Here is a 19883-nt window from a genome sequence, read left to right as displayed (position 1 = left end):
GAAGAGGCCCTTCAGCCCATCAAGTCTGCACTCTTGCATGAAAGACACCTGACCTGCCTACCTAATCCCATTTGCCTGCACTTGGCCCATAAGCTTGAATGTTATGACATTCCAAGTGCCCATCAAGGATGGGAGGCAACCTGCGTCTACCCCCCTCCCAGGCAATGCATTCCAGACTGTCACCACCCTCTGGGTAAAAAAGGTTTTCCTCAAATCCCCCCTATACCTCCTGCTCCAACCTTGAATTTGTGTCCCCTCGTAACTGACCCTTGAACCAAGAGGAACAGCTGCTCCCTATCCATGCTGTCCATGCCCCTAACAATCTGAGGTCATCCCTCAGTCTTTTCTGCTCCAGCAACAACAACCCAAGCCTATCCAACTTCTCTCCATAACTTAAATGTTCCATTCCAGGCAACATCATGGCGAATCGCCTCTGCACCCACTCCAGTACATCCTTCCTATAATGTGGCGACCGGAATTCCACACAGTACTCCAGCTGTGGCCTCACCAAAGTTCCTTACAGCTCCAACATGGCTGTAGTCAACTCTACTAGAGTTGAAGATGCATGTGTGGATATTGAGTGAGGGCACGATTGTCAGAACTGCAATACTCATGGACTTACACTCATAAGTGAACTAGTCACTAAAGTAAATCATGAATGAAAATGTGTGTGGAATCTTATGCAGTCAGTACAGTCAGAACAAAATGGGTGAAAATTTAAAATAAAAATGCAAATAATATATTTGGACACATTAGAGAGGGATGATAAATCACATGTAACATTTCAACAGTGCAGTTTGGAAATTAGACAAATTACCATCATTATTGAGGTACTCTCCTTCCGGTTCGATTATTATAGGAATCTTTGGACTTAGTTTCTCTTCCTTAACTGTGAAGGAAAGATTTGAAGTGTAGGAGTCAGGAAAGATAAATAAACAAATAGAAAATCAGCAAACATAAATATATATATATAGCTTGGGCAGAATTTCTTCATTGGACCAAGAAAAGGAAAATAGAATAACCCCTTCTTATTCATAGAATTTACAGTGCAGGAGGCCATTCGGCCCATCGTGTCTGCACCGGCCCTTGGGAAGAGCAATCCACCCAAGCCCACACCTCCACCCCATCCCGGTTACCCAGCAATCCCACCCAACCTTTTTGGACACCAAGGACAATTTAGCATGGCCAATCCACCTAACCTGCGCATCTTTGGACTGTGGGAGGAAACCAGAGCACCCGGAGGAAACCCACGTGTCGTGTTAGGTACACTCGTCTAACACTGGCTGCAACTGGATGCAGCTTAGATCAGAAAGGTACTCCAGACCTTGAAGTTAGTTCAGTCAGGTTTATTGAACTAATAGCACAGTCAGCACAGTTCTCTGTGAGTTTGACTCTCTGCTAACTTAAGTGTGGTTACTCTGTCTGACTGAACCAGACTAGCTCTTAGCCACGTGGTGGAGGTGTGAGATTGTAAGAACATCCTTGACTGACTCTCTAGATGTTCATCAGTGGAAAGAGGCGGAGTGTGAGTGCCACGTGTCTTTTATAGTCAGATCCCACCCCCGAGTGTCCTGCCTGCTTATTGGTCATGTCCAGTTCTGTGTGTCCATTAGCTGCTTGTCTGTATATCATTATGTATGTGTCTGCATATCGTGACACCACGCAGACATGGGGAGAATGTGCGGAGGGGGGAGAATGTGCAGACTCCACACAGTCAGTGACCCAAGCCAGGAATCGAACCTGGGACCCTGGAGCTGTGAAGCAACTGTGCTAACCACTGTGCTACTGTGCTGCTCTAATGCCAAATTCTGATTGCATTTGTTGCTCAGTGCAATGTGGTGGTATGTATTGGGGGTCATGTGGGACTGTGAAGCCGAGATGCTATTGGCTGACAGATCCCGGGTCCTGGTTGGCTGCCGACTCCTGGCTCCGCCCTGAAGGCGGAGTATAAGAACCCGAGCTTCTCCCCGCAGCTTCATTCTGTTGCTGAGCTGCTGGGGACAAGCATCGCTTAATAAAGCCTGGATCAACTTCATCACTTCTCGTCTCTCGTAAGTCATTGTGCGCTACAATTTATTAAGCGAGCTTAAAAGACTATGGAGCTCCGGATCGCCCCGGAATGCCTGCGGATCAGCCCCCACGCAGCGAACTCGGCAGCAGGATTCAAACACTGGCAAGCATGCTTTGAAGGCTACCTCCGAACGGCCCCCGGCCGGATCACAGAAGACCAGAAAATGCAGGTCCTGCATTCGAGGGTAAGCCCGGAAATTTACCCTCTCATAGAGGATGCAGAGGATTTCCCAATGGCGCTCGCATTGCTGAAGAGCATCTACGTTCGGCCCGTTAACCAGGTCTACGCGCGCCACCAACTCGCGACGAGACGGCAAAGTCCCGGAGAATCGCTAGAGGAATTCTACGCCGCGCTGCTAATTTTGGGACGGGGCTGCAGCTGCCCGCCGGTGAACGCGATCGAACACACGAACCTGCTAATTCGCGATGCATTTGTGGCAGGTATGAACTCACCCCAAATCCGCCAAAGACTTTTAGAAAGAGAGTCGCTAGGACTCTGAGGCACGGGCCCTTGCAACTTCCCTAGATGTGGCCTCGCAAAACGCCCGCGCCTACGGCCCCGACCGCGCGGCAGCCCCTTGGGCTCCGTGGACCCCCGTCGTGACAAACTACCCCCCCCTCGCAAGCGTGCGCGGTTAAAGCGCCAGACCATCCCGAGGGGGCCCGCCGCTATTTCTGCGGGCAAGCGAAACACCCCCGGCAGCTATTTGTAAAAGCTGCGGCAAGAAGGGCCATTACGCGGCAGTGTGCCGGTCCCGGGGAGCCGCCGCAATCCCCGGAGAAGAACGAGCCCAGCACATCCCAAACGCTCCCCAACCCCCCCAGCGCCCCATGTGCGACCCGCCGGCGCCGCCATTTTGGGTCCCGGGCATCACGAGGTGAGGATGGGCGCCGCCATCTTGTGACCCCCAGCCACGATTCATGGGGGCGGACACTTTGTCCACCCCCGACCACGTGCGATCCATGGGGCGGCCATTTTGTCCACCCCCGGCCGCGTGCGATTCATGGACGCCACCATCTTGGTTGACAACAAAGGACCCCAGCATCGACGGCTCCACGGGGTCCGAAGACAACGCCGCGACACTACTACCACGACTGGCTTCGGTGACACTGGATCAATCGCGGCCCCGGACGCTCCAGACGACGACAACAATGGTGCTGGTCAACGGATACGAGACGCCATGCCTGATCGACTCCGGGAGCACTGAAAGTTTTATTCACCCAGACACGGTAAGACGCTGTTTTCTGACCATCCATCCAAGCACGCAAAAGATTTCCCTAGCTGCAGGATTCCACTCCGTAGAGATCAAAGGGTTCTGCATCGCGTACCTAACGGTGCAAGGGAGGGAGTTTAAGAACTACAGGCTCTACATCCTTCCCCAACTCTGCGCGCCCACATTACTGGGATTAGATTTCCAGTGTAACCTGCAGAGCCTAACATTCCAATTCGGCGGCCCAATACCCCCACTCACTATCTGCGGCCTCGCAACTCTCAAGGTTGAATCGCCGTCCTTGTTTGCAAACCTCACCCCGGATTGCAAACCCGTCGCCACTAGGAGCAGACGGTACAGCGCCCAGGACCGGATATTTATTCGGTCCGAAGTCCAGCGGTTGCTGAAGGAAGGCATAATCCAGGCCAGTAATAGTCCCTGGAGAGCACAGGTGGTAGTAGTAAAGACCGGGGAGAAGCAAAGGATGGTCGTAGACTACAGTCAGACCATCAACAGGTACACGCAGCTAGATGCATACCCTCTCCCCCGCATATCCGACATGGTCAATCGGATTGCCCAATATAAGGTCTTCTCCACCGTGGACCTCAAGTCCGCCTACCACCAGTTCCCCATCCGCCCAGGTGACCGCAAGTACACCGCCTTCGAGGCAGAAGGGCGTCTATACCACTTCCTAAGGGTCCCATTTGGCGTCACAAATGGGGTCTCGGTCTTCCAACGGGAGATGGACCGAATGGTTGACCAGCATGGGATGCAGGCCACGTTCCCGTATCTCGACAACGTAACCATCTGCGGCCACGAGATGCAGGACCACGACGCCAACCTCCAAATGTTCCTCCAGACCGCTAACGCCCTGAACCTCACATATAACGAGGAAAAGTGCGCGTTTAGCACAAACCGGTTGGCCATCCTGGGATACGTAGTGCGCAATGGAATAATAGGCCCAGACCCCGAACGCATGCGCCCCCTTATGGAATTCCCCCTCCCCCACTGCTCCAAAGCCCTGAAACGTTGCCTGGGTTTCTTTTCATATTACGCCCAGTGGGTCCCCCAGTATGCAGACAAGGCCCGCCCGCTAATACAGTCCACTACCTTCCCCCTGTCGACAGAGGCTCGCCAGGCCTTCAGCCACATCAAAGCGGATATCGCAAAGGCCACGATGCGCGCCATCGACGAGTCCCTCCCCTTCCAGGTCGAGAGCGACGCATCCGACGTAGCTCTGGCGGCCACCCTTAACCAAGCGGGCAGACCCGTGGCTTTTTTCTCCCGGACCCTCCACGCCTCAGAAATCCGCCACTCCTCAGTGGAAAAGGAAGCCCAAGCCATAGTGGAAGCTGTGCGACATTGGAGGCATTACCTGGCCGGCAGGAGATTCACTCTCCTCACCGACCAACGGTCGGTAGCCTTCATGTTCGATAATGCACAGCGGGGCAAAATAAAAAATGACAAGATCTTAAGGTGGCGGATCGAGCTCTCCACCTTCAACTATGAGATCTTGTATCGTCCCGGAAAGCTGAACGAGCCGTCCGATGCCCTATCCCGCGGCACATGTGCCAACGCACAAATAGACCGCCTCCAAGCCCTCCACGAGTACCTCTGCCACCCGGGGTTCACTCGATTCTACCATTTCGTAAAGTCCCGCAACCTCCCCTACTCTGTGGAGGAGGTCCGTACAGTCACCAGGAACTGCCACAGCTGCGCAGAGTGCAAACCGCACTTTTTCAGGCCGGATAGAGCGCACCTGATCAAGGCTTCCCACCCCTTTGAACGCCTCAGTTTGGATTTCAAAGGGCCCCTCCCCTCCACCGACCGCAACGCATACTTCCTGAACGTGGTGGACGAGTACTCTTGTTTCCCTTTCGCCATCCCCTGTCCCGACATGACAGCGGCCACAGTTATTAAAGCCCTTGGCACCATATTCACACTGTTCGGTTGCCCCGTGTATATCCATAGCGACAGGGGGTCCTCCTTCATGAGTGACGAGCTGCGCCAGTTCCTGCTCAGCAAGGACATAGCCTCGAGCAGGACGACCAGCTACAACCCCCGGGGGAACGGGCAAGTAGAGAGGGAGAACGGCATGGTCTGGAAGACCGTCCTACTGGCCCTACGGTCCAGTGATCTCCCATTTCCCGGTGGCAGGAGGTCCTCCCGGACGCTCTCCACTCCATCCGGTCGCTGCTGTGTACCACCACTAACCAAACGCCGCACGAGCGCCTCCTTGTCTTCCCCAGGAAGTCCTCCTCCGGAACGTCGCTGCCGACCTGGCTGGCGGCCCCAGGACCCATCTTGCTCCGGAAACATGTGCGGGCGCATAAATCGGACCCGTTGGTCGAGAGGGTTCACCTTCTCCAATCGAACCCGCAGTACGCCTATGTGGCGTACCCCGACGGCCGACAGGACACGGTCTCCCTGCGGGACCTGGCGCCCGCCGGCAACACACACAAACCCCCGACATCGATCATCCCCTCCCTGCCACCGATGCACCCCGCAACCGCCCCCTTCCCGGGGGGATCGGTCCTCCTCCCGTGCCCGCCCAGGAGTAAAACAGGAATAAACACCGAAATGCTCCCGGAGACGACAACGCCTGAGCATGCACCTGTACCACCACCGGGGCTGAGGCGATCGACGAGGAAGACCAGATCGCCCGCTCGACTCGTGGAATCCGCGTGACAACAAGAATGTTGTTGTAACAAAAAAAAATGTTTTTACGAATATTGTAAATATTTCTCACAAACTTGTACATAGCCCAGTGTAGGGCTAAAACTGTAGTAACACTGTCCGAAATTTTCCTTCCAGGTCCAGCCTTGTAAACCCCTACCACCATGCGAACCACCACCCCGCCGGGTTCATTTTTAACAAGGGGTGAATGTGGTGGTATGTATTGGGGGTCATGTGGGACTGTGAAGCCGAGATGCTATTGGCTGACAGATTCCGGGTCCTGGTTGGCTGCCGACTCCTGGCTCCGCCCTGAAGGCGGAGTATAAGAACCCGAGCTTCTCCCCGCAGCTTCATTCTGTTGCTAAGCTGCTGGGGACAAGCATCGCTTAATAAAGCCTGGATCGACTTCTTCACTTCTCGTCTCTCGTAAGTCATTGTGCGCTACATGCAAATCCCTCAATACTGGACTCAATCAAATCAAACTCAATGACCACTTCAGTGAGCATCTTCACTCAGCAAGCGAAAGCTTGACCATTCTGGTTCACTGCTTCAACTGATCCTCCCATGCTCATTCTAACCTTTCCAATTTTGACCTTGTATGTTGTTCTTGCCAAGCTCAACATAAACGGCATTTCATTTTTCTCTTACATACACTGGATTTTACAACCCTATGTGTCTTCCCCATTTTTCTGCCACTTTCATCGATTCATATTCCCCTCAGAGGGAGATGGTGGCATAGTGGTATTGTCACTGAGCTGTAGCCTGATGGGTATTCCTGAAGGCACCAGCAAAGTGAAGACACCAGCAAAGCCTGATGGTTAAAAAGGCTAACTCTGTCAACATAAGTAATAGAAACAGTGGGGCCTGCGGTGAAGAACAGGATCTGATTGAACAATTGCTGTTGCTCTGCCTTGGACAGACAGTGAATGAACACAGACCCCTGTGTGTGTCGTGCTTCTGAGAATAAATATGACCCCTGAGTGAATCACGACTCTTTGAGCATTCGTAATCAGAAAATACACTGATTGATTAGTGCTGTTCCGTGAGTACGTGACTGGAAGCATGAGCGAGACCTGTATAAAAAGAAGAAACAAGAGACTTCTGAAGTGATAATCTGCATGAACAACCGTCGTAAGAAGCCATGCCCTGTGTCCGGGACCCAGAAAGGACAACGGGATCCATCAAGAGGAAGTCTGATCACCTCGCCTATTAACAGGTGGTATTTAGGTCTCAGCCATGAGTTTTGATACCTTTGTAGAACAGAGTTTTGATACTGCATATACAGAGCATTTGATATTTTGTGTCATGGAGTTTTGATATGGTGTATGATAGAATCTCTTGTGCAGCAATGATAAGCATTGGGATTTTTATGTTGTGTTTAATAAACAAGTGATTCAAAGTCAAAAGGTGTTGTGTCTGTCAATCAATCAATTTGAACTAGGGTCCCGGCCAACAAGACTAATAATCCAGTGACCCGGTGTAATGCTGTAAGTCTGAAATTAAAAGTATAATGAAACCAATGTCGAATGGTGTAAAAACCCATCTGATTTATCAATGACCTTTTGGGGAGGAAATCTGGCCTACATGTAACGGCAGATCCACAGTAATGTCGTTGACTCTGAAATGGCCTAGTTCAAGGGCAATTAGGGATGGGCAATACATGATGGCCCAATGATACCCATTTCCAATGAATAGAAATATCTTCTAAATTGTAGCATTTTGCTTTCCCTGTTATTCTACAATATTCTATAATACGTTTTTAATAATACATTAATTACTATATACTATAAATATATTTTTAAAAGCATGATTTTGATGATCTTCATATATCATCCAGCACTTTAACCAATTTAATAAACGTTCACAGGCTGTTAAACACTTTAATTGTTTCATCGTAATAGAGGTTAGCATTTAGTTCCTCTTATTCTTTATCTGCTGCTGTTCTCTCCTTGCCTCCCATCATTTTGTTGGTCAGTTCAGCTACCTGCTTATTTCAGCCATTCCTCTATTAATGTTACACTTTATTTTTCTGAACAAAGGTATTCCACCCAGACACATGCCCCTTTCATCTTTCAATTACTGATTGATGGATTGTTCATTTCCGACACTCTCGTGTTTTTGTTTCAGCTTTCTAGAATTCACTGATATTATTGACACACCCTGAAACCAATGGCTTCTCCAGTTATATGAAGTTAATGAGGAATCCTCACCAATTAATTTCATTGGTTTAGCTCAGTGGGTTAAATAGCTGGCTTGTAAAGCAGACCAAGGCCAGCAGCGCAGGTTCAATTCCCGTACCAGCCTCCCCAAACAGGTGCCGGAATGTGGCGACTAGGGGCTTTTCACAGTAACTTCATTTGAAGCCTACTTGTGACAATAAGCGATTTTCATTTTTTTTCCATTTCATCGTATCTCATTTAAAATTTTCTTTTGAAATCATAATACTGCCTGCTCCTTATTATTTGCCCATTAACCTATTCCAAAGGTGTATTACCCTTCAGCAGAAAATGTTCCGCTGACTTCCAAATATATATTAATTTTAATTTTATGTTTCCACATTTGATGCTTCCCCCACGATGATCAATTTTGCTAATCCTCTTTGTAATCTTCTGCAAAAACACACTCAACATCTTTAATCGTTTTTCCCAGAGCTTCATTGAATCATAGAATCACGACAGCAGAGAAGGGTGCCATTCGGCCCATCGAGTCTGCACCGACCCTCCAGAAGAGCGCCCGACCTAGTCTACACCGACCCACTCCTCTGCCCTATCCCTGTAACCCTACTTAACCTGTTGTACATTAAGGAGCAATTTAGCATGGCCAATCCACCTAACCTGCACATCTTTGGACTGTGGGAGGAACCGGAGGAAACCCACACTGACATGGGAAGAGGGTGCAAACTCCACACAGTCACCTAAGGCCAGAATTGAACCCGGGTTTCTGGCGCTGTGAGGCAGCAGTGCTAACCACTGTGCCACCGTGCCGCCCCTCAGAACTCTAATAATTGGAATTTTCTTGTAGGCTCTTCTCTTCCTGAAGGCAACAATGACTCCGACATTACCAGGCAGTCACTACATGGTTATCAGTTTACCTGGTGGGTATGTCCAGGTTGCCGTTTTGAAGGGTGACTGTTGTTGCTCATGATGGATCAATTCCCCACTCTCAGCATCTTCCTTCACAAGGCCTGAAAAAAAACAAGCGTCACGGATAATAACACACAGTGACTTTGGTTGGTTTACTATGCAGGATCACTACAGTGGTGGTATCAAACATGTTTCATTTCTGAGTCAAATGTCTCTCAAGTCGGAATTTTAGAATAACCTTGGGAGAGGTGGTCAATTTTAACCCAACTTTTACAATAGGAAACTGACGGGTTTGGATCAGCCACCAGTTTTACATAAAGTCAACTGAGTGTAAAATCAAGCAGCGGTTTAAAGAAAGCAGCCAACCGGATCACGTCAATTTCCCATCGACCTGGTTCAGGTTAAAACAACGCCTTGATTTTTTTTTTAAGTTTGAAAATAGATTAGGGGGAGGATATAAAAGCTAGCAGAGTTGCATATACGTATATATAACAAATGAGAAGGCAAGAGAATGGGGATGAGAAAATATCAGCCATGATTGAATGGCGGAGCAGACTCGATGGGCCGAGTGGCCTAATTCTGCTCCCAAGTCTTATGGTCTTATGGATTCACGGCATTCCTTCAAACCAAACTGTGATTTTTGGAGTATAGGTGTGGTAACTTGACCACAGAAAGGTAGCCAAATGTATTGTGAAAGTTCAATCTTCTTTACTTGATCAAAATAACAGTACAGCATGGATTCAGAAACAAGCAGTAATTAAACATAACTATACGCAAGCTCCCCGTGGAGAATGATGAAACCTGTGCAAGCCCACACTACCAATGACCTCACTCGCGCACTCCCACACTTGCTAAAGACATCCATACATGTAATCAAATAGGAAGAAGCTTTGTATAACACTATACCAATCGGGTTAAACTTCTGACAAGCAAATGTAAGAAACAATATGAATTGATATAGCATCCTGAACACATCTTAACATGTTTCTCATTGATTAAATTATACACACAACTATATCCATAGTTATACGGACAAATATGGCAGTAGGTTTAGACGCAGCAAGTCACTCAAACAGAAACCAAGATTAATGGCAGGTTTATCTCTGCTTAAATGTCGTTGGCCGAGGGAGGAACGTTACCAGGACACCAGGAAAACTCACATCTATTTTTCAAATACCTGAACAGATAAACAAAATCTTGGCTCGACATTCCATTATTTCCAGCTCTGTAATTTGTAATGGTCATCTGGCTACCCAGAAAGTGGTAACACTGACATTCCCTCAGTCCTACAATCAGATTGTCAGCCTAGGTCGAGTGCTCCGGGCCATGTATTATGTATTATTAGGAAGATGGGTGCAGTGGTTGGAGGTCTTAGTCCCGGGACATCACTGCAGGAGTTCCTCAGTTCCTAGGCCCAACTATTTCCAGCTGCTTGTTCAATGACCTTCCTTCCAACCATAAAATCAGATGTGGGGATATTCGTTAATGATTTGCACGATGTTCAGCACCATTCGCAACTTCCAGACATTGAAACAGTCCATTGCAAATGCAGCAAGACGTAGATAATATCCAGGCTTGGGCTGACTAGTGACAAGTAACATTCACTACACACAAGTGCCAGGCAATGACCAACTCCAATAATAAGAGATAATCAAACCATCACCCCTTGATATTCATTGAATCCCCCACTATCAGCATTCTGGAGGTTACCATTGACCACAAACTGAACTGGACGATCCATACAAGTACTGTGGCTACAAGAGCAGGTCAGAGGTTAGGACTCCTGTAGTGAATAACTCACCTCTTGACTCCCCAAAGCTTGTTCATCTCCTACAAGGCACAAGTCAGGAGTGTGATGGAATACTCCCCACTTGCCTGGATGAGTGCAGCTCCAACAACATTCAAGAAGCTCAATACCATCCAGGACAAAGCAGCCCACTTGATTAGCACCCCTTCCACAAACATTCACTCCCTCCATCACTGACGCACAGTAGCAGCAGTGTGTACCATCTACAAGATGCACTGCAGAAACTCAGGAATGTTCCTTAGGCAGCACATTCCAAACCCACGACCACTGCCATCTAGAAGGACAAGGGCTTCAGATACATGGGAACACTACCACCTGGGCGTTCCCCTCCAAGTCACTCATCATCCTGACTTGGAAGTATATCGCCGTTCCTTCACTATCGCTAGGTCAAAATCCTGGAACTCCCTCCCTAACAGCACTGTGGGTGTACTGACACCACATGGACTGTAATGGTTCAAGAACCAACTCACCACCACCTTCTCAAGGGCAATTAGAGATGGGCAACAAATGCTGGCCGAACCAGCGAAGCCCACAACCTGTAAAAATGAATATAAATAAATAAATAACGCCAGGCCAGGTCGTACTAACAAACCCTAAATAAATTGATTCAAGTATTGCTCTGTATGTTCACAGCAGCTTAATAATGCACACTTCGTGTCCCCAAGCTAGGTATGGTTTCAAATGGGATTGAATAAATTAACTTGCAAACAATGCAAGTCATCATAGGGGAAAACAATTGTTACACTGGTTTATACTATCATAGAGTTAAGTATTGGGTACCATAGGGATGCACCTAACCATAAGATAATCAGTCCATTTATGAGAATGAATAGAATCAGTGTACCCCAGAGATAATCCATGGCAAAACTTTTAACTTGAGAGAGTCTGGATTTTTTTGTGTATAAAGGAGGAATTACTTGCACAGAATAATTCTCCCAGACTTCCCCTCTCTGGCAAGGCCTTGTTGAAACCCATACATACGTTCAATATAATTATCTGTTGAATGCGAAATAAGCAATAAATTACAACAAAAGAACGGATGAACATACTCAGGTTGATTTCATAGTCTGTGGCTCTTTCTAAAGGCTTCAAAGCTCCATTGGTGTAGTTAACAAAATAGTCGATTACTTCCTGCTGACTTCTGCACAAGACCTGGAAAATACCAGAGATGTTGTCACAACTTCATCCACCATGTTTAGTAGCAAAAATGGAGATTTGGTAATTAAGAGCTTTTCACCCCCACACTGTACGTGTACTATTAACGTGAGAGGACTTTGCTTTACAAAGACGTTGCAGTCCAAATGTAAATTAAATCAGGGAGGGCCCATGCTGACACCATAAGGCGCAAGAGCAGAAGTAGGCCACTTGGCCGATCGAGTCTGCACCACCATTCGATGAGATCATGGCTGATCTGATATAATCCTCAACTCCACCGTCCCGCCTACCCCCATAACCTTTACCTTACTTACAAAAAAATTATCTATTTCACTGGAGGTAAACACTGAGAACATCTGCCTGGAGGAGCAAGTTTCATTTTATTTTGGGCAACGCCGAAATCATTTCATACCAACATTAAACATTATAAATGCAACGTACATGCATTGTTGGAGCTAAAGACAGCGGTGTTATATTTGGCTAAGAGTTGAATAGTGGAGATGTGATGATGTATTTTTGCTCGGTTATACAAGGTGGGAGTAAAGTTGTGAATGGCGTGGAGGTGTGCAAAGGAGTGTTCTCAGTAATTCAGATGTTCAAACTTCAAGCTTTCTTATGTGTCAGCAGAGAATCAACATTGGGTTAAAACTGGCCAAAAGAATGGGAGTAATCATACTAAGGTCATACCCAACAAAAATGTTCCTAAAGAAAGCTATTATAGAACACATTTTAGTCCTACTGATGCTGATTCATCTGGTTGGGGGGGGGGGGGGGGTGCATAGTTCCACATATTATCCTCCTCCAGCACTTCACAGTGAATAGTTTGCACAAAAGTGATCCTCCACACGTAAACATTAGCAGCTATAGGCTTGCATTATCACCAAGGTTACTTTAATCTCTGTTGACACAAATACAGTCACACTTTCCAACACTGCTCAGAGGATAGCAATCTGGGCAAGAGAGTACTGGTTGATTGCTCCCTGTAACTCAGGGGCTTCAAGACCAATTGTAACGTTGTTAATGCCATCCTAGTTCAAATCAACCAATTCAGCTGGAATCAGACTCTTCCTGCTCTATATGGTCCAGAACAACAATGGAAGGTACAGCTACCGACTGAGCTGTTTGTACTCAATAAAAGCGTAATTATACAGCTGCTTACTTACTCCATTGTCAACTTCAATGATGTACCCATTGTCTGCACAGCGTACTCGGTAGTGCTTTACAAGTGCATTGCTGAAAATGTAAAACACAATTTCATTATAACCACGTGTTTAACATGCTCACACCACATTGTTCCCTACTCTTACTTGTACTTACTCAGAACCTGAACACTATGCAACTCCTTGAGTCTTCGCTCCCCTTGTCTATAGTCAGGTTTATAAAGCCTAAGCATAACATCAGATAATTAATTGTTCTCATCTTTTATGGGCTTCCTGCACTGTGAGATTTGGCTCTTCATCAAGGTTCCTCTAAAAGATACCATTCTACTGCTTTGTGCTTCCATGTTGTCCACCTGAATGAGGTTTAAAATCCTGCTATTGTAATTTCTTATGAGTTTAATTCTTATTTGGACAGATGCTTTGTGTACCTAACATTTATAACCTAATCCTGTGACATTATCATAAATGTGAAGAACTTTAAGGGTTAATGTAATGTCTAAATCAACCACGAGAGGGAGCTAGATGTACAACTATATAAGGCATCAATACTAAGCCTGGTGGGTGAGAGGTTGAGGAGAAAGCTAGAGGACAGACTGAAGGAAAGATAGTGTGAGTGAGAGCAGATCACAGTTAACGTAATAGTGTAGACATTAGTAGTAGATCACTGAAGGTATTGGGCGAGATTCTCCGATATTGAGGCCAAGTGTTCGTGCCATCGTCAACGCCGTCGCGTTTCACGACGGCGCGAACAGGGCCCAGGCACGACCTATTCTGGCCCCCACAGGGGGCCAGCACGACGCTGGAGCGGTTCACGCCGCTCCAGCCTCCTTATGCGGCACCAAATGGGCGCCGCGCCAACCCGCGCATGCGCTGTTGGGGCAGCTCAATCCTGCACATGCGCAGTTGGGCCGCGCCATCCTGCACATGTGCGGGGAACTTCTTACGCGCGCCGGCCCCGACCCAACATGGGGTTGGTGTTCAGGGGCCGACCGCGCCAGGACGTAGGCCCGGGGGGTGGGGGGGGGGGGAAAAAGAGGCCAGCCCGCCAATCGGTGGGCCCCGATCGCGGGCCAGACCCTATCGGAGGCCCCCTCCAGTCGGAGGTCGTGTACACTATTATACACAAGATTGCTTATGCATATTATCACAACTGCCATGCTGACAGTGTCACCTGGGCACTGCCAGTGTGCCCAGGTGACACTGTTAGCCAGGCATCACGCCAGCCAGGCTGGCAATGCCAAGTTGCCTGGGTGGCATTTTGCTTGCCCTGGGGATTTGGCCTGGGGATGCCCTGCCCTTGTGAGGTGCAGGGAATATGTTGACCCCTTAGATGTGAGTCAGGACACTGGAGGTCTGGAGGCTGCAATTGTGCCCCGATTTGGATCTCTGATTGGGACGGAGTGCACCCTCAGTGGAGTGTTCCTCGCCGAGGCACCAAAATGAGACCCGATTGATAACGGGTTCATTCTCGGCGCTGACAGCACCGATAAACATCCGGCTAAACGCGCTTGACAAAGGACTCTGTTTCATTTCCATTAAATCGTGCCTCAAGGCATCATTTCCAAAACTGTCACTGATTTCATCTGCCCTGGAGATCTTCGCCCCACAGACTCAAACCTCACAGCTTTCCACCCACATGGGTTGCTTCTATTTTCTTCCCAAGATCCATACACGGGTCTGCCCTGGTGGACACATCATTTCAGTCCAATAGGACTTGCCCCAGAGGATGCCAGTCCTATCTCGACTATCTTCTCTTCCTGCGATTTTTCAAGCACCATTTTTTCAAGTCTCATGGTACTAACCATCTCCTTTTCACTATAGTCATTCAATAATGATAATTTTAATTAATAATAATCTTTATTAGTGTCTCATGTAGGCTTACATTAACACTGCAATGAAGTTACTGTGGAAAGCCCCTAGTCGCCACACTCCGGCGCCTGTTCGGGTACACAGAGGGAGATTTCAGAATGTCCAATTCATCTAACAAGCACGTCTTTTTGAGACTTGTGGGAGGAAACCGGATCACTCGGAGGAAACCCATGCAGACACGGGGAGAACGTGCAGATTCCGCACAGTGATCCAAGCCGGAAATCGAACCTGGGGCCCTGGCGCGGTGAAACAACTGTGCTAACCACTGTGCTACCGTGCCACCCCAATAACTCTCTACACTCAACAAAAGTGGTCTCAGGGTGCTCTGCATCTGCCGTGAACAGAGGTCAATCAATCCTAATCCACCCCCACCCTCTGGTGCCTGGTTGAACTTGTCACATTGAACAACTTCTCCATCAAGTCCAATCACTTCTTCTAAATAAAAAGGTGTTGCTGCAGGATCCCATATGGCCTTAATTGTGATTCCTTTTTTGTGAGATATTCTATATCCAACTCCTACACAGGCCCCCTCCCTCCCCACTTTTTCCAATACATTGATGGTTCTATCGGTGCTGATTCCTGATCCCATCCAAATCTGGTAAATTTCCACAATCTTGCATCCAATTGTCATCCTTCTCTCACCTACATTTTAAACTTTTCCCTTCCTTGATCTCAGCCTCTATGCAATCACTGACCACTATATTCCTTCTGATTCCGAGGGCGGGATTCTCCCGAATCCCCCGATGGCCCGACTCCGGCGTACAAAAATGGCGCGAACCACTCCGGCATTGGGCCAACTGGAAGTTGCGGCCATGCCAGTGGGGTTGGCACCACGCCAACCGGCTCCGAAGGGCCGGCGCGAGTTAGCACATGCGCAGAATCGCCGGCGTGGTTCCGCGCATGCGCAGACCGGCCGGCGTATTCTTGAGCATGCGCAGGGGGGTGTCTTCTCCGCGCCGGTCATGGCGGAGCCCGACAGAGGCCGGCGCGGAAGAAAGGAGTACCCTCACGGCACAGGCCCGCCCGCAGACCAGGCTACCATGGGGGCCCCTCCTCAGGGCCGGATCGACCCACGTCCCCCTCCGAGGACCGCACCAGCCGGTCTACCAGCCAGGTCCCGCCGTGTGGGACCATGTCCATTTCACGCCGGCGGGACTGGCCAGAAATCGACGGCCACTTGGCCCATCGGGGCCCGAGAATTGCAGGGGGGGGCCGCTGCCAACGGCCCTTGACCGACGTGGCGCGATACCTGCCCCCGCCCGAAAAACGGCGCCGGAGAATATGGCAGCCTGCATCGGAGCGGCAGGGTGGAATTCATGCTGCCCCCCGGGGATTCTCCGACCCAGCGGGGGGGCGGCGAATCCCGCCCCTAAGGTCACCTTGACACATCTTGTTCATGCCCTGCTTCCTTAGAAGGACTTTAATGCATTCTGTCAGTTTCTCGATCACCATTGTATCTGTTCTGCTGATACTGCCTTCCATGTCAATCTTTCCATTATGTCTTCTATTTTCCTCAACTGGAGGGTTTCCCTCTGTAGTGGTTGATAGGGCTCTTGACCATAGTCATTCCATTTCCCGTACTCCTGCATTCATCACATTGCCAGAGCCACCATCAGATTCCCTTATGTCTCGGAGAAGAAGTGCAGATTGCATGGCCATTCTATAGAACTTTCCCATTCAGTCTGCAAGCATGGCCCTGAGCTTCCAGTAGCCTGTTGTTCTAATTGTTGTCATTCTCCCACTCCCACCCAGACTTCTCTATCCTCAGCTTCCCATGCATTTCCATTGAAATGGAACATAAGCTGTTTCCTACACGTTCCCATTGAAGCCCAACATAAACTGGAGGATAACCATGTCAACTTCCAATTAAGCACTTTACAACCTTCCGAACTCAACAATTTCAGTTCATAGCCTCTTCCTTCATTTTCTTTGGCTGGCAGTTCTGTGACGGTTCTGCCACACCCATTTACGCCTCCTCCAGGCCCATCTTTTGTTTTATTGCTTCTCCCACTAGCAACTCAGTTTACCTTGCATCATTGCCCGTTTTGTCATTTAATCTCTCTTGTTTTCCGCCCCATCAAAGGTTCTCCCTTTTGTTCCATATCCCATCCCCATAGCCTTTGCCTGCCTCTGAGCTTGCTCAATACCTGGTACGTCTTTTTCTGATGATGGGCCATCTCGGTTTCTGTCACCACAGATACTGCTGTACCATCTGGAGTATTTCCAGCATTTTCCCCTTTTACCAGTTAGTCCTGTTGCAGTTTGTAAGGTGTTGCTGTTCTCCATAGGTGACTGTTGCATTCACCAATCTAACAATGCTTGTATGTTATAAGTAATCCGTTATTTGTCAACATGTATTAATTGTATGGTGTTTCTGGATGACCTGATGAGGCCATAAGCCATTAATTTTAATAAATTCAAGTTATTTCATTCTTACCCGTTGACCATTTGCCTGGTCGTAATTGCGAAATTCTTGTTATCCCTGCCAAGTCTCATTAACATGTTTCCATACTCCATGTTCTTCTCCAACATGATCTCACCTTCAAATCGTGAGATCTTGTAGAAGCAACTGGAACAAAGCAAGATAAAAGCAGTTAAAACAGAATTGTATTTAACTAAGCTGCAATCTGTACATACACAAAGCCAAAGTTATAATAAGAAGGTTTAACATTTTCATATCAAATCCTTTTGTGCGGTCTTTAAATTGAGGTGTTTGTTGATCCCTTAAAAACAACTAGATAAACCCTTTCATTAAGATGTCATTGCATGCAAATATTCACAGGATCGTAATGCACAGTGTATTTTCAGACTCAATATTCAGGTAACTAGTGTTATCTGGGTTCCTCCAATTAATCCTGGAGTACGCCTTCATCTCTAAACCATACAAATTTAGAAAGTCCCAGATTCAATCTCTACTTTACGCTGATTAGCTGATCAAACTAGGTTGGAAGTTTGGCTCCAGAGTTGGGCTAGAGAGGACAAAATCTATCCAGTGCTTCTGATTCTCATCATTGTTCTCACGAAGGAGGCGGTTAAAGGTTATTGGGGGTAGGCAGGAATATGACGTTGGGTTGTAATTAGATCAACCACGATCTGACTGAATGGCAGAGCATATTCGAGGGGCTAAGTGGCCTACTCCTACTCCTAATTCGCATGTTCATGTGTCCATATAAAAACTTTGTATTTCAAGTGAGGATAATGTTAGGCTGGAATGGTGCTCCCTCGCAGAAGAAGAGTTTGACCATGAAGAATGGACGCATCGAGGGTGACCAGCACCTTTTTTTCAAATGTCATTTACAGGATGTGGGCATCTCTGGTTAGGCCAGCATTTATTGCCCATCCCTAGTTGCCCCTCAGAACGTGGTGGTGAGTTGCCTTCTTGAACTGCTGCAGCCCCTGAGGTGTAGGTACATCCACAGTGCTGTTAGGGAGAGGGTTCAGGATTTTGACCCAGCGACAGTGAAGGAATGGAGTTATATTTCCAAATCAGGCTGGTGAGGACTTGGAGTGGAACCTCCAGGTGGTGGGGTTCCCACGTATCTCCTGCTCTTGTCCTTCTAGATGGTAGTGGTCGTGGGCTTGGAAGGTGCTGCCTAAGGCACCTTGGTGAGTTCCTGCAGTGCTTCTTGTAGATGGTACACACGGCTACCACTGTTCACCGGTGGTGGAATCATAGGGCAGAAAATGTCAACACCTTCAGCACAAGGAGTTGAAGAAAATAAAAATGAGAAGATGGACATGCATAATCCCAGAAGATTATACTCTTCCTTTTCCTCCATTGCCATGTTCCTCTTCACCAACTGAACCCCCATCATGCTGCCACCCCTTGTCCCTTCTTCCCACTTCCTAAGAAACCACCTGGGCATGCTCTCGATATCATCATACTCGTTTTCGATTGGCTCGGAGGTCTTCGATCGTTCCGGCAGAGGTGGAGGTCCTGACTTTCTGCGTTGTTTGATCTCTTCCTCCATCACCTCCTTAAGTCTTTGAATTTGTCCAGGGAGTAGGTGCAGGTTGGGAATCTCCAACTATGGAAAGAAAACGCGTTAAAACAACCTTCTCAGCTCCATTTCATAAATGTATGAAAAATATGGTATTTTCCTTACTTGCATCTGTTTAGGAATTTAATATTAGCAAAGTGGGAGTGCCACTTCCCTGCGGCATTCCTTACAAGTAATCCAGAAATGAAAAATATATTTATGCTATTTAGTTCCTAATTGAAGTGTTGCTTTAAGGCCACAACTCAAGCACACCCTTTAGGAATCCAGATAATTGGAACTGCTTGTAAATTGTTAGGTTAATTGGAGGTCAGTAAATTGCTCATCTTTTTAAAAAGAGACATTTTAAACGTACACGAGGAACAGCGGGATTCTCCACCACGTGATTCTCCGTTTTGCCGGCGCCCGGGGTTTCCCGACGGCTTGGGACTGCCCCACAGTGGGAAACCCCATTGACCGGCCGGTGAAACGGAGCATCTCGCCGACGGGGTGAGTCTGAAAAGTGGCGGGGCGGAGAATCCAGCTGAGGATATATGCAGAACAGGGGGGCCGTGGGAGAGCTCCTTTTTTCTGGCGAAACAAATCTATTCAATTTTGTGTACTCTACCCACCTTGTAGTCTGTGCTAGTGTATCTCAAAACAGGCCATAAGATCATAAGACATAGGTCTAGAATTAGGCCATAAGGCCCATCAGGTCTGTTCCACCATTCAATCATGGCTGTTGTTTTTCATCCCAATTCCCCTGCCTTCGCCCCATAACCCCTGATCCCCTTATTAATCATGAACCTATCTATATGGAAAGGTGTGTTGACCCTGGACAATAGGCCATCAAAGGTCCTTCACTGTCCAATCAA

General features: G+C 48.0%; 1 protein-coding gene across 3 annotated transcripts in view; it reads right to left on the bottom strand.

The window, feature by feature from the left end:
* The window catches only part of LOC140395206 (signal-transducing adaptor protein 1-like), an 88339-nt gene that overhangs the window by 37547 nt on the left and 30909 nt on the right, over positions 1-19883 (bottom strand). For 2 of the 3 annotated variants that reach the window (XM_072482739.1, XM_072482740.1), the window contains exons 5-10: positions 18890-19059; positions 17469-17600; positions 13166-13235; positions 11897-11999; positions 9049-9141; positions 818-889 (exon numbers count right to left, since the gene is read on the bottom strand). In XM_072482739.1, the coding sequence (XP_072338840.1) occupies positions 818-889; positions 9049-9141; positions 11897-11999; positions 13166-13235; positions 17469-17600; positions 18890-19059 (640 nt within the window). The remainder of the gene's footprint in view (positions 1-817; positions 890-9048; positions 9142-11896; positions 12000-13165; positions 13236-17468; positions 17601-18889; positions 19060-19883) is intronic. The other variant, XM_072482741.1, reaches the window with a different exon arrangement.

This window comes from Scyliorhinus torazame, chromosome 18, assembly GCF_047496885.1.
Source record: "Scyliorhinus torazame isolate Kashiwa2021f chromosome 18, sScyTor2.1, whole genome shotgun sequence".
NCBI classification, from domain to species: domain Eukaryota; kingdom Metazoa; phylum Chordata; class Chondrichthyes; order Carcharhiniformes; family Scyliorhinidae; genus Scyliorhinus; species Scyliorhinus torazame.
This window is presented reverse-complemented; position numbering and strand designations above follow the sequence as displayed.